This window comes from Eurytemora carolleeae, unplaced genomic scaffold (assembly GCF_000591075.1).
Source record: "Eurytemora carolleeae unplaced genomic scaffold, Eaff_2.0 scaffold1356, whole genome shotgun sequence".
NCBI lineage: Eukaryota > Metazoa > Arthropoda > Copepoda > Calanoida > Temoridae > Eurytemora > Eurytemora carolleeae.
This window is the reverse complement of record NW_019397244.1, coordinates 1-15,200: the sequence shown is the minus strand read 5'-3', so window position 1 is coordinate 15,200 and position 15,200 is coordinate 1. Positions and strand designations below refer to the sequence as shown.

General features: G+C 31.3%; 1 protein-coding gene across 1 annotated transcript; it reads left to right on the top strand.

Annotated features, from left to right (window-relative positions):
* Positions 1–443: 443 nt before the first annotated feature.
* Positions 444–7,355, top strand: LOC111712993 (uncharacterized; the record flags this gene model as incomplete). Its single annotated transcript, XM_023487767.1, has 3 exons — positions 444–645; positions 4,835–5,393; positions 7,280–7,355. Coding segments are annotated over exons 1-3 (654 nt in total), but the record flags the coding sequence as incomplete, so codon positions are not given.
* Positions 7,356–15,200: the final 7,845 nt, after the last annotated feature.

Below are 15,200 nucleotides of genomic sequence, written 5' to 3'. Positions count from 1 at the left end.
TGGAGTTGATCTAAAACAATGCATTGCTTTATGATTTTTGACAAAAAATGCATGTTGTTATCTAAAATTCAAAAATACTTAAACACCTTTATAATAATTAATCAATTTTCATGGGGGAAAAAGTAACAAAGAGTAAAAAACGAGAATCCACTATAACATATATAACGTAAAGAATTGGCATCGTATTCCACAGAAAATGGGAAAAATTTGACACACCTTAACATTGAATATAAAAATGACATGGGATAATTTTAGCACAGAGTTGGGTTGTTTATAATGTTCAAAATTTCATTAGATAAAATGAACCAAGTGATACAGATGATTAACTAAATTTGAAGAGGGGATAACTATGGATTAATTTTAAATTTTGCTAAACTTTCTTAATTTTCTGTGAAGTTGAAACACAATGAGAGTTTTCCACCCGCCGCCCACACAGCAACACTATACGGTTATATTCGCTCAATATTACTCACTACTCAGTGCTCAGTCAAGTTTTGGACCCAGAGCAGTTAATACATCCTGCCCGACGCACTCAGTTTATTTAATTCTGTGAACTGGCAAAAAGTGATGTTTTAGTGAATTAAGTCGTGTAATGTTTATCAAGTGATATCAATACGCTAGCCTTTATGGAACAGGATATAAAAGGTATGCATTTTTTATATTTAAAAAAAGGGAGTCTTTGCCACTGACTCAAATTTTCTAATCCCCATATCTGGGCAGTGTAAATGTATTAATGTAAATCTTTGATATTTTAAACTTAGAATATTTGATCTAACATAATTCATGTGTAAAATATTTTTGGTCTGGTTTCATAAATCAGAGTTTGTGGCAAAAGCTCAATTCCTTTATAATTTTCCCGTTACTGAGATTATTGATGGTGTCACCAATGTCATTCAAAAACGGCTGAACCAAATGAGCGTACATTTTTTTTTGTGAGAATAAGACCATATTATGACCCTGACAGGATTTCAATTAAAATAATTAAGATTAGTTGAAAGGCTGAAAGTGATGATCTGTAAATAAAATCTCACAAAGGAAAAAACTAGAAATATTAAGAAAACCGAGTATTTTTATTATTTGTATTCTCTATATAGTTTTTTACTTTTTTATTTGGGAAAACATTGTCTAATTTCTGATGATAAAAAAAAATCAAATTGAATATCACGATGGAATCAAAAAGTTTGAATTTTAACATTTTATACTTCGATACTATTAAAATAACAAAATAAATTACAGGGCTAAGGGCAAACATGTCTCCCTTTGTGTTTTGTATTTTTTTCATTTTTTTCAAATGCGTAATATTTATTACTAGAAGAGACCACAGTTGACCTTCTGATCATTTAAACCTTAACCTTTTGTGGTTAATCTTGGATCTTCAATATTGTTTCAGAGAAAAAGTTTGAAGATATATCGCTCACGTTAAACTGAAGTCAATTTCACGTTTGAATGAAATCTTATATTTTTCAATCATAACTCCTTTTTTCCCCAGAGCTATTGAGAGGAATATAAATGTTTAGAATGTCCAGTATGTAAGCACATAAACTGTCTTTCCTATTAGAGGAGCTACGAGATCACACATTTAAATAAATTTGACTTTCTCCTTCTCTTATTGTTTGCAGAGCGTTCTTGAAGACAGATACTTCAATTGAAAATGCATCGTCAAAAAAAAAAATGATTTAAACTGCAGTTTAATCTTTGAAAAATAGTTTGAATTTTTTCATCTTAAAAAGAACTGCATACGCCTTGTTTTAAGTGACCCTCCATGCAAAGATGGCAATGCCCGAATCACAATTCGGTGTTCTTAAAATCTTAATCTGATCAAAAATAAAGAAGAAAACCTTGGTTTCATGACTCGAAAAATGTTTATTTCTGTGAATTTCTTCCTTGTTTCGTAAAAGCAAAAAAGTTACTTATGAAGAGAAACCACAAATGAAAATAAACAATTTAAATCAACAAAAACATGGATATATATCTACTTCCTTCTTAATCAGACAAAGCTTTTAAGTGTACCGTTGTAAATCAGGCATTGTCATCTTAGCATAGGAGAATCACTTGCAGGTTTACGCTTGTTGACTCTTTAAATTCTTTTTTTTCATTTTTGCACATTTGTTATTTATGAAAATGCATAAATATAGATTATTGTTTTGCACTTCGGTATGTTTATAAATTTCTGTTTCTATGTCATACATGTCTTTTATCTCTGGTCGTCTGAATGGGTGTCTGTCTAGTGTCTGTCTGATTTTGTAGGTTTGTTATGTAAATTGAAACGATCTGTCCGTATAAGACTGTAATCGTATAATTTCCCCCACACCCTTCCCCAAATTTTTCTAAGGTCTGTGAACAGTCCAAAAATAGATGAAATGTTATCATAAAATATAGTTTCTTTGAGCTAAATCATATCGATCATATGATAATGGATGTGTAGATACACTGTAAAATTGTCTATCATCAGATGAAATATCTGTTTTTGGTCTTCATTTTTAAGCTTTGAAGTTAATAAAAACATCGATTTTAATTTTGGAAAATCCGCCGAAGACATTTGTACGTACAGTTTTTAAGGTACAAGTTTGCAACCAAAGAGCACCTCTTTTATCTACATTTAACTGAGCCCGTCACTTGTATCCTAAAAAGGTATTATGGATTCATGAATTTTAAATATGCGTTTACACACAACAGCAATCATTATTTAACTCAGAAATTGTTTAATCTACATAAAGATGTTAAACTATATAATCTACATAAACATGATTATCTTTAGCCGCGGGGTCTACATTAAAAGTCGCTTTGAGATCCTCTATTGTATATTTACAAAGAATATAATACGAAGATACATCTGTAAAACCAATATGGCCTCCAGCAGTTTAAGAAAAGAGTCAATGATTTAGAACGAAAGAAAGAAAGATACACAGATTGAAAGAATGAACGATTAAAAAAAGAAAAAATTCAAAAAAAATTCAAAATGAAAGAAAGGAAAAAAATATGAAAGAAAGAAGGAAAGAAGAAAAATAAAGAAAGAAAAAAAGAACAAAATCAAAAAAAGAAAAAAATGAAGAAAAAAAAACAGGAAAGAAAGTAAGAAAGAAAGAAAGAAAGAAAGAAAGAAAAAAAGAAAAAAAGGAAAAAAAAAGAAAGAAGAAACGTAAGAAAAAAAGAAAGAGAGAAAGAAAAAATAATGAAAGAAAGAAAGCCAGAAAGAATGTAATCAAGAAAAAAAAGAGAAAGAAAGAATGACAGAAAGGAAGAATAAAAGAAAGAAAAAAAATAAATAAAAAACGAACGAAAAAAGAAAGAAAGAATAAAAAGAAATAAAGTAAAGAAAGACAGAGAAAAATTAATGCATTCCTGAAAATGTTTTGATTATTTAAGTGCTGACTAAGTATTTACTTGTAAATCTACGATGAACCACAGGCATCCGTAGTTCATTTCCAAGTCGGGTCAACTTTTCCAGTCCCAGTTTTTACTGTATCGCCCGGTCATTGGGCAGACACTCGATAGGACTAGCCGGTGCAACAAGGTTGACGCGGTCAGACTTTAAGTTAAATTTACTTTTACTGAAGGGTCAGAGGTGCGTGGAACGTATATTCAGTTGAGATTTCAATATGTTTCACCAAATACCGATCAGAACAGCATTATTAAACATCATATTTTCAATTGGCTCATAATAAATTTTCATTCATGTTTTATCTTCAGCTGAACCATCATACATTATTATTTTGTATTTCGTCTGGTCAAGTACAAAAGTGGCAACGTAATATTCCGTAATATTCACTGAATCATGCGAGTAAACTTTACAAAAACTTTAAGTGTTTGAATTTTGATTTGAGTTTGCTCAGACTCTAAAAAAACTAGTCAACAAGTTTTTAAAGGAAAAGTGTTAAAAAAAAAGTAAAGAAAAAATAAATAATCAAACCAATTGGATTTATTTTTCTAAACCCGGTTTTATTAAGTTCATTTTTTTAGAAATAAATACAATTACAAATTAATTTATTATAGTGTTTTTATTCCATTTAATTTAAAGATATGTGTGTGTGTCAGGGAGTAAGGAATAGAAGGGAGATATAAATGACGCGGCCCGCCCTACCATATGATTATACATAATTTGTAGACGGTACTCCATTTGTATAAGAAATATTCAGAATAGGTTATTGTATACGCAGTAATTGTCATTAGACAAATATTTCTTATTCAAATGAAGTACCGTCTGCAAAGCATGTATATTCATATGGTAGGGCGAACCGCGTCAATTATATCTCCCTTTTATTCCTAACCAGGGAATAGGAATAAAGGGAAAGGAAATGGCGCTGGTCTGGCATGAGAAAGCCATTCGCACTGCTTTGCAGACCAGAACGGTAACCTAACACTCACTCTTTTGGTACAGACACACAACATGATTACAGTCAAGGAAATTGCAGAACAATGTCGTCAATTATAATTAAGCTTGAATAACGACTATATTTATTGTAAACTTTTATCAAGTTATATTCTTTGCATGAAAATTTGGCTTTATAGTGTTGACTTAAATATGTAAATAATATATTACATGCATTTAAAACTTATTTTTAAGTAAACAATTAACAATTAACAAATGTACTCTCCTAGACTGTGCAAATACCGAGATGCATACGTACTGTATAAACCTACAGTACACACCTTTGGTACGGTATCCTTACACACACTCTTTTGGTACAGACACACACACATGACGTTCCCCCCGCCTGTTACTTACTCCCTGGTGTGTGTGCTGTTTATGAATGAATAAGAACTAATTACAAATTATATCGGCTATAAATATGCTAAATATTATTTATGATTAATGTCTATTATCTATTTTCAGGTTCAGAAGAAAAGCATGATGAAGCTCGACCTATTATTGAGCATACCCCCTTGAATTCGGAGCACACTCCCTTGAATTCAGAGCACACCCCCTTGAGTTCGGAGCACACCCCCTTAAATTCAGAGCACACTCCCTTGAATTCGGAGCACACCCCCTTGAATTCGGAGCACGCTCCCTCGAGTACAGAAGGTAAAAATGAAAAAGATGAAGAAGAAAAAACTCCGAAAGAAAAAGACTACCAATTAGATTTAAGTAGTGAAAAATTTGAGGAAATTGAAGAAAAAAAAACCGAGACAAAAAATGAAAAACAAGTCTTTCGTGAAACTGAATCTACTATTCCGTTTCAAGGACAAAACAATCCATTTAAGAGCCAGAAACCTTCTTCGTGTAATCCAGTGAAAGGAGAATATGATCATTCACAAGATCAAATCTTGATAGGAGATTTTGATCAGCAACAAGATCAAGTCTTGATAGGAGATTGTGATCAGCAACAAAGTCAAGCCTTGGAAAGGAATTTTGAGAGCCTAAACCTGACTCTTGAAAACTTTGATGTCCCAAGGTAAATTTTACTCTCTATTCTTTTATCGGATATTGTTTTTGTTTTTTTTCTAGAAAAATAAGGGCAAGTCGGCCATCATTCATGCTTAGACAAAAGATTTTTGGAAACCAATTGAATAAGGCATTTAAATGTAAATGTAAATGGCAAACTGAAATTACGTAAAGGGTCCCTATCGGAATTTTATCAAATTTTTTTTTAGTTAGGAATAATAATCGTAAGGATCCGATATTAAAAAATATCTTTGGTCATTTCTTTTCTTAATTCTTTGTTATATAAAATAATTGGAACCTCGACTCTCATTATCATTTAATTACACAAAATGTCATAAATGTAAACAACTAAATTCCTAGAATGATATTTTTGTATCTATATCAGCCCCCCAACTACGACACAATATGACGAAAGTGGTTTTGCTAAAAGTTTTAATAACTTAAAGTTGTCGTCTATATCTTGATGTGTCTTTACGAAAACGATTGGTTTTAACAGAGAAAGAATTTTAATATGGAAGGTTTTTAAATTTTATAACTATAAATAAATATATGTATTATTCTTATTAATATCATTATAATTCATTTAACGGTAATATGGCTTGGCAATTATCGATTCACGAATTTGAAAAGAATTGCGGAAATTTTCGTAAAGGAACAGAAACAATCGTTAAGTCAAAAACGAACGAACATAATAATTCTATTTGTTAATTTACTTAATGATAACGAGCATAATGATTCTTTTTGTTAATTTACTTAACATAAAGAACATAATAATTCATTTTTTTTTGTTTACTTAACGATAACGAACGAATTAATGAAATGGACGCAAACTACAGCCCTACAGACTTTATAAATGAGTGAAGGTCTGCTGGGGTAATAATAAATTGTATTGTATGTAAATTAATGTAAATAAATCCTTTATACCTTCATACTACTCATATTTATAGATATTGCAATCCTCCCACGTTTCTTGGGAACAATTCAGGGCGCATTGTCCCACCTTCAAAATAATTGAGTCTTTGCTACATACTCAAATCTTATAATTGCTATATCTTTCTAATCTGAGAGGGTTTCACTTTTGATAATATAAATTAGAAATATTTTAACAACAGAATTCAATGTTTAAAATATCAAAGGTCTACGACATTGAGTTGCAAAGATATAGGGATTAGAAAATCATAGTGCCATAATGTTTCTTATGTTTGTTTAATTACCATAAGAGAATAGGTTCGCTAACCTTAAACATTTTGATCAGTTTATTAGGTTAATATAACTTGTTTTCAAAACCTATAAAATCATTAAATATCCCTCATAAGCTTATTCTAACTTATTTTAGTTATTAAATTCACTGACCACAGTTCCAAGGCTGAAATGTTTTGTATGAATTAATTTATTTTAGACTCAACCTCTCCTTGCAAGTCAATACTTATGAAGGATCAATTGAATACAATGTAGGACTATGGAAAGATTAATTTATTTATTAATTTATATCTATTCATAATGGTATTTTTATGGGTAACCGAAATTTAAAATTGTCCATTTTAAGAGGAAAAAATTGGGATGCCAAATGACTTCATAATTTTTGCTAAAATATATGCCATCCTATTAATAAAGCATTACTTGGAGCTATTGTGTCAGTCCCAATTGCTCAAGAATCACTTATGATTTATGCTGAAAGCGGTGTAGCAATATCATAACATGCAGATATTTATCCATCTATACCTTGTAAATCATAATTCAAGATTTTTAACTTAAACATTTCTAACAATGTTCAATAAAAGCATGTTAAATATTGCAAGGTACAAAAATGTGATTGAGACTAAAACATATCTATCTATCTATCTATCCATATGTATCTATCTATCTATCTATCTATAATGTACGTTGTATATCTAGTGAGGTGCCCCCTGACTGCCCCTATGTGCTGACTAGCCCAAGATCTTTAGAAGCATGTAAAATACTGGGTATACAGGTACCAGATAATAATTAAAAAAATAATAATAATATAATAATAATAATAATAATAATAATAATAGTAATAATAATATCAATGTCCTGTATCGAACCTTTACCAGGTGTTTAAACGAATTTCTATACTATCAATTAGAATTCCAGTCCTGAACCCCGTGTAGGTCATGTATACAGAATATATATTTATATATATATTATGTGTATATATATAATATATTGACGTCATTAAAGGGATTGTTCCATTTTTTGAAATAAAAAAATTCCAATTCTTTAGTACGTATCACGTCTAACTAAAGTAAATTGCACATAAGATTAAAATCTTTAATTAAAGAGGTATTGTAAAGAATGATCAAATATTCCTAATTTCTAATGTGTAAACTGATAAACTGGTGCTTGTTATACTTGTGTTATACAAGAGAAGTTTCGAGGTTACAAAGTTGTTCCAGTAACGTTACATACAATTGCCCTTCTCCTTCTGTATCACTCTGGGCCATAGTAAATTTGAATTCGAACAGGACCTGCAAAGTTTGTACCGGCCTGCCAGATAGCAGCGTGTACTGACCCGATCTTATGACCATATTCTGTACAGTACGTCGCCTTAACCATGACTAATATACGACCGGGGTCAATTTTCTTGGCATAGTCCCGTCGGAGGGCTAACTATGACAACTGCCATAACGTGTTCAAACTTTTTACAGTACCCGGTCTAATCCTAGGCCTATTTGACCGACCCCACTGGTTTAGTCCACCGTGATATATCTGTCACATTATTGATCCCATCAAGGTTGGAACGGAGAAAATCATCAAATGGAGGGTCACTTGGCAATACAACTATTGTACACCTTAATGAATTCTGTGTATATTTAAAATATGGGAACATTCCCTTTAATAAAGTGACATGTGCAATTTATCAATGCCAACTCCTACAGGAAATATAGAAATACAATTTATCGTTGAATTCATTTAAGAGTCCGGATGTTTGATCCACTTGTTCAAGCTATACTGTATAAAGCCAAAAAACTTTGAAATATGAAGACGACATTAAAGTAATAATTAAGTGTATTTGATGTGGTTACAGAGCTAATAAAAGATCTGCTAGCTCAGGTTTGACTGTGTAACCCCATTTGTGTAGTCCTAGATATAAATATTCTAAAACTGCAAAGTCTTGCTTTCAGGAATTTTTAACAAAATCCTTACTGAAAATGTAGTTCACCAACACCCCCTTCGCCTCCTTTGAAAAACTCTTCCTCCCACCTCCTTAACNTTCTCCGCCCCTTTCTTTGTTTTACAAGTTGAAAACTCTAATTCTACCCAGCAGGGTACAAATCAGATACATCTTCTATATATGAAATGTACTTATCTATATGTGTATATATATATATATTATATCTATCCATGAATACTACACCAGCATGTCGCAAATTTTGTTGAACTGTGATTTGTGAATTTTAAAACAATTAAAACATGTCATGGTAAATTTTAGAAAAAGACAATTAATAATCATAATATTAATAATAATAATCTTAATATTAATAATAATAATCATAATATTAATAATAATATTGCTGTTTTTCCAGAACAATTTAATTCCTTAATCTGAGTTTTAAGATGTTTCAGAATATAGAAATGAATACTTGCCTCATGTGCAAATTCGTATAGAGATTGCACAGGGTGATGAAAATGTTTAGTTCCTTAGTATATAAAATTTGCTTCAAATTGTTTTTTATCAAATGTATAGAAAACCTTACGTCCAATTATTGACAAAAAAGATTTATATATACCCGATCTTAAACATATTTTACAGATAAATTCGATCACAAAAAAAATCGAAATCAAAAAAGGAAGATTTAAAATACGCTAACATAATTTTAGTTTTGAATTACAAAGGAATTTTGTCTTATATCTTTGTCACCTGAGTGCGTACTCCTTTGACATTTCGAACTAAGATTATTTCATCTAACAGAATTCAGATAAGAGAAATAAGATTTATTTCATTATATTAGTTATTTATCTGTAACCACAAAATTTTTTTATTAAACTCAAATTCTACTCATTAAAAACGATTTTTTCTTTTTAACCCTATCCCTGCTGGGGTACTTGAAACCAGGATACGCTGGAGAGGGGTCAATTTGACTCCCCCCCCCCACCCCTCTAAATTCCATGTTTGATGTCCAAATATGACAAATGATAAATCATTGGAAAGCTCTTGTACTCTACTTTTAGAATCCGCAAAAGCATTTGCAAATTTACAAAAATTGATTTTTTTTGCTAAATCTAGTTATTCAGTAAATATGCTTGCAAAAAAATGTCCAAAAATGATAAATCATACTATTTTGAACAGCCCTTGATCATGCCAATTCAAATATGCAAAAAAATGTTGTCAATTTTAAATAACCTGATGTGTAATTAAGAAAAATTAAAAATTTGCATATTTCGTTGGACGGATTTTATGCAAATAGTTAGCAAAACATTTTTTTACAAAAATTGTGCATTCCGTTTTTTTAAGTCATAGGCTTTCCAAAAAAAATTTAAATTAATAAAAGCTGACAACTGAAAGTGGGTCAAAACAAAGATTTAGTTTGTTACAGGAAAAAAAGTCATTCAGGCATTTTGCCTGAGGACTCAGGCAGTTAGTATGAAAGCCCGGTTTTAGACTTAAAGGGTGGGCTATTTGATTTATGTAAAAAAAAATACGGAGGGGGTCAAATTGACCCCCCCCCCCCCCAGTAGGAATACGGTTAACCAAGAACTAGTTTATGAACCACAAATTATGTGTTGATGTAGGATTGTTAATCGTTTTTTATAAACGATTGAAATAACGATCGTTACCGCTTTGTTTTTATTTTTTTTCGGTTATAGAATAAACTATCGTTCTTGAAAACAACCACTCGTTTTAATCTTGCAAAAAACGAAAAACGATAGTTTTTTAAACGAGTGGTTAAAATAGAAAATGGTCGCGAAGCGCCCTGGCTCATATTTCTAAAATTATATATACATATATATCTGATTTATGTGCTAGAGTCGATATATATTTTATGTGTTTGATATAGACACACATATAGATCATATCTTAGCTTGTAAAAAAGTTACACCCATCAAATTAAGGGGCTAAAATTATGTTTCCTTCCCCCCTTAAATTATCTTTTTTGGACTTAAAAATAATTTTTGTGCACCATGGATTTTTAAGAATTTTTGTAAACAATTATTTTAATATTTTGTAAAGTAAGTCCATGCTGGAACATGTATGCAATGATTAAACATAAAGTTTTACACCAAACCATACAAAATATACTGTGCATCTCAATATCTGTATAGATTAGATGTGTTTTGTTTTTAACGTTTATTGGCTCTTTTCAACCATATCAGGGTTTACATGACTCAACGGAATTTCGTGCAAAGCCTCTCCAAAACTTTAACTTTATGTTTCTATCGCTCTCTGTCTCATCTTATCTCAATTTAAATGATCATGTTTTTCACTTTCTTTTACCCTTCTTGTCCTCTTTACCATTTATCCCCCTTTCGCCTTTATGGGTGTATTTACAAGGTTTTTAACTTCTGCAATATGTTTTAAACAATCCAGTAATTCAAATATATTTAAGCCTGGTTCTCAGAAGGAGAATAGATTCAAAATTTTTAAAGGGATTCTTCCGTTTCTGCAATTCAGAAAGTACTTTTTTAACAAACAAAAACAAATTTAGAGAACTCTATAAACATCTAGAGAACTCTATAAATATGTAAATAGAATTAATCATTTCATTCAGGCATTTTTCTCGACTATAGATGTTGAGATAAAATCAAAGGAAATATGGGAAATTTTTTTTACAGTGAGAACCAGAAAAGTGTGTAATATGAAGACGACATTTGTTTTTCATATTTACAACAAAGATCATGAATTATCAGAAAAAAAAGAATAAGGGACTGTCAATGCAAAAGTAAATATCGCTCCATATAATAGGTTACAGGTTCGATTTACAGTCCAAGGACTTTACAGGTTCGATTCACAGTGTAGGGACTTTACAGGTTCGATTTACAGTGCAGGGACTTTACAGGTTCGATTCACAGTCCAGAAACTTTACAGGTTCGATTTACAGTCCAAGGACTTTACAGGTTCGATTCACAGTGTAGGGACTTTACAGGTTCGATTTACAGTCCAGGGACTTTACAGGTTCGTTTAACGGTAAAGGGACTTTATAGGTTCGATTAACAGTCCAGGGACATTACAGGTTCGTTTAACAATGCAGGGACTTTACAGGTTCGTTTAACAATGCAGGGACTTTACAGGTTCGTTTAACGGTAAAGGGACTTTATAGGTTCGATTAACAGTCCAGGGACATTACAGGTTCGTTTAACAATGCAGGGACTTTACAGGTTCGTTTAACAATGCAGGGACTTTACAGGTTCGTTTAACGGTAAAGGGACTTTATAGGTTCGATTAACAGTCCAGGGACATTACAGGTTCGTTTAACAATGCAGGGACTTTACAGGTTCGTTTAACAATGCAGGGACTTTACAGGTTCGTTTAACGGTAAAGGGACTTTATAGGTTCGTTTAACAGTCCAGGGACATTACAGGTTCGTTTAACAATGCAGGGACTTTACAGGTTCGTTTAACAATGCAGGGACTTTACAGGTTCGTTTAACGGTAAAGGGACTTTATAGGTTCGTTTAACAGTCCAGGGACATTACAGGTTCGTTTAACAATGCAGGGACTTTACAGGTTCGTTTAACAATGCAGGGACTTTACAGGTTCGTTTAACGGTAAAGGGACTTTATAGGTTCGATTAACAGTCCAGGGACATTACAGGTTCGTTTAACAATGCAGGGACTTTACAGGTTCGTTTAACAATGCAGGGACTTTACAGGTTCGTTTAACAATGCAGGGACTTTACAGGTTCGTTTAACGGTTAAGGGACTTTATAGGTTCGTTTAACAGTCCAGGGACATTACAGGTTCGTTTAACAATGCAGGGACTTTACAGGTTCGTTTAACAGTCCAGGGACATTACAGGTTCGTTTAACAGTCCAGGGACTTTACAGGTTTGATTTACAGAGTCAGCAAAAAATATGGAGTTATAATTTTGTTTTGTCAAATTTGACCATTTTAACTGTAGGTTTCTTTAAAAACAACTTGCATATTGATGGTGCAGAGAATAAAGGAAATAGAATGCATGAAATAAATATCCAAATCAACAGAATGTCAATGTATTGGAAGAATGTGGAAAAATAAAGCCTTCTTTATTTTGTTCGAAAAACGTTTACATTCCCTTTATTGTTAACGTCTACATTCCCTTTATTGTTAACGTCTACAATCCCTTTATTGTTAACGTCTACAATCCCTTTATTGTTAACGTCTACAATCCCTTTATTGTTAACGTCTACAATCCATTTATTGTTAACGTCTACAATCCATTTATTGTTAACGTTTACAATCCCTTTTTTGTTAACGTCTACAATCCCTTTATTGTTAACGTTTACAATCCTTTTATTGTTAACGTCTACAATCCCTTTATTGTTAACGTCTACAACCCCTTTATTGTTAACGTCTACAATCCTTTTATTGTTAACGTCTACAATCCCTGTAGTGTTAACGTCTACAATCCCTTTATTGTTAATGTCTACAATCCCTTTATTGTTAACGTCTACAATCCCTTTATTGTTAACGTCTACAATCCGTGTATTGTTAACGTCTACAATCCATTTATTGTTATCGTCTACAATCCCTTTATTGTTAACGTTTACAATCCCTTTATTGTTAACGTCTACAATCCCTTTATTGTTAACGTCTACAATCCCTTTATTGTTAATGTCTACAATCCCTTAATTGTTAACGTCTACAACGCCTTTATTGTTAACGTCTACAATCCCTTTATTGTTTAAGTTTTTGTTTAAACTTAGGCTTTAATTGAATCTGACAGGACACATTTTGGAGTTGAGATAGATAGATACTCAGATCACGCTAAACTAGAGGTCCTGGTTAAAATTTAGTGAGTCTTAACATTTTCATCCATGATTTGAAGAGTTGCACATATTTGGTACTTTTTGTTGTTTTGTTGGGATTCAAATTTTAAGAATTACAATAAATAAATTGTCTTTTACGCTTTTTTCAACGGATTTTAAGTTAGCGATCAAAATATTAAAATGTTGTATTCAGTTTTACGTGAGATGGATAGAGAGATAGATTAATGAGGGTTTTGATGCACTGGTTGTTGATTTTGTTTTTATGTGGGAGGAGACGGGAGGTTTCAGTGATCCAAAAGGTTTCCAGCTCTCAAGGAAAAAATAAGTTAGTAAAAAATACATTATGTTTGTCAAAACATGTCTTGGGATACAAATAGAAAAGTGATTAAAAAGATAAAGTCAAAGGTTAAGGCGCTGCAACACTTAAAAGTCAAACCAGTCTTAAAAACTGATGCATCTTTTCATAGCAGTCTGGATCTATGTGAGGTTATAGAGATTTTAAAAAGAAATTAAATGATAGTTGTTCATTACATAACACAAATATTATCAAATATCCTTTTGTATATAACATGTGAAAATCATTTTACGATGAATGTTCTTAAATTTGAATGAATATAGTTTAAGTTATCATTATATATTTACTTTATTTCGGAGAATTAATTTTTAATTTTAAAATCAATCAATAAATCAATTTCAGCTCCTTACAGAAATTAGTATCAGTTGCCCTAGGCATATATATTCGCTTCATTCTTCTAAATTATTTAATATCCTCCTCACCNATTATAAATATTTATATATATAATTATCATATTTTTTACTTTTTAAAACTAGAATAATGATATATCTTTCACATTATCGGACAAAAAATGCTTTCATAGATATCTTTGTACTATCTTTGCATGGAGGGTTACTTGAAATTACGCTTACAGTCCCTTTAAGAATCTCATTTCTTAACTATTGAACAGAAATTAACAAGACGTGATTTAGTGCGCAGAACTCGCAGAACAAGATCAGTAGTTTTAGTTACATAAATAGCCATTTGTTTGAAATATGGATATACAAATATATATATTATATGCATATATATATATATATTATATACAAATCCATAAATATATATCACGGACAGTCGTAGTAAATTTGAATTTTCGAGCTGGGTCAACCTTTCCGGTCCAAGTTTGTACTGTATTGCCCGGACATTGGGTAAAAAAAGCAAGCACTCAATAGGACTAGCCGATGCAACGAGATTGATGCGGTCAGACTTCAGGTTGAATTTACTTTTACTAAAGATTAGAGATGCGTGCTATATGCGCGTAATTATATTGATGTTTAAAATTGCATTCAAACTTTATCCCGTAAATTAACATAGAATAAACTGAAAATCTATCATATTTTTATACTTTCAACTATTTTTTTCGGTGCGACCAATGTCTAATTCTCAAATAACAAGGATGCAATTTTAAATTGTAAAATATATAAAATCTTTGACGATATAAAATGAAATTTTCTCCGGCTGCTTAGAGGATAATTAATTAGTAGAAGTATATAAATATATTTATATTACTTTTGGGATTTAAGATTGTCTAATGTCTAATACGTAGTTTTATAAAGGTCACTCAAACATGGTGAAACTTAAATGACGACCTGAAACTATTCATTTAACTCTGAAAATTTGAGGCTGTATTGTTTAATAATATGGTCTTCCAGGACTTGGCATGCAATGCAAAAATTTAAAGGAAGAGGGAACAAACAATTTAGTATAGTAAAATTGAATTAAAAAAAGAAATTCTTAAACATCGACTATTTCATATCCTATTTCATATCCCCCCTCCTTCTTCACCCTGCTTTAACAACTTTAACAACTTTAACAACCATAAAAGGTTGGGAAGG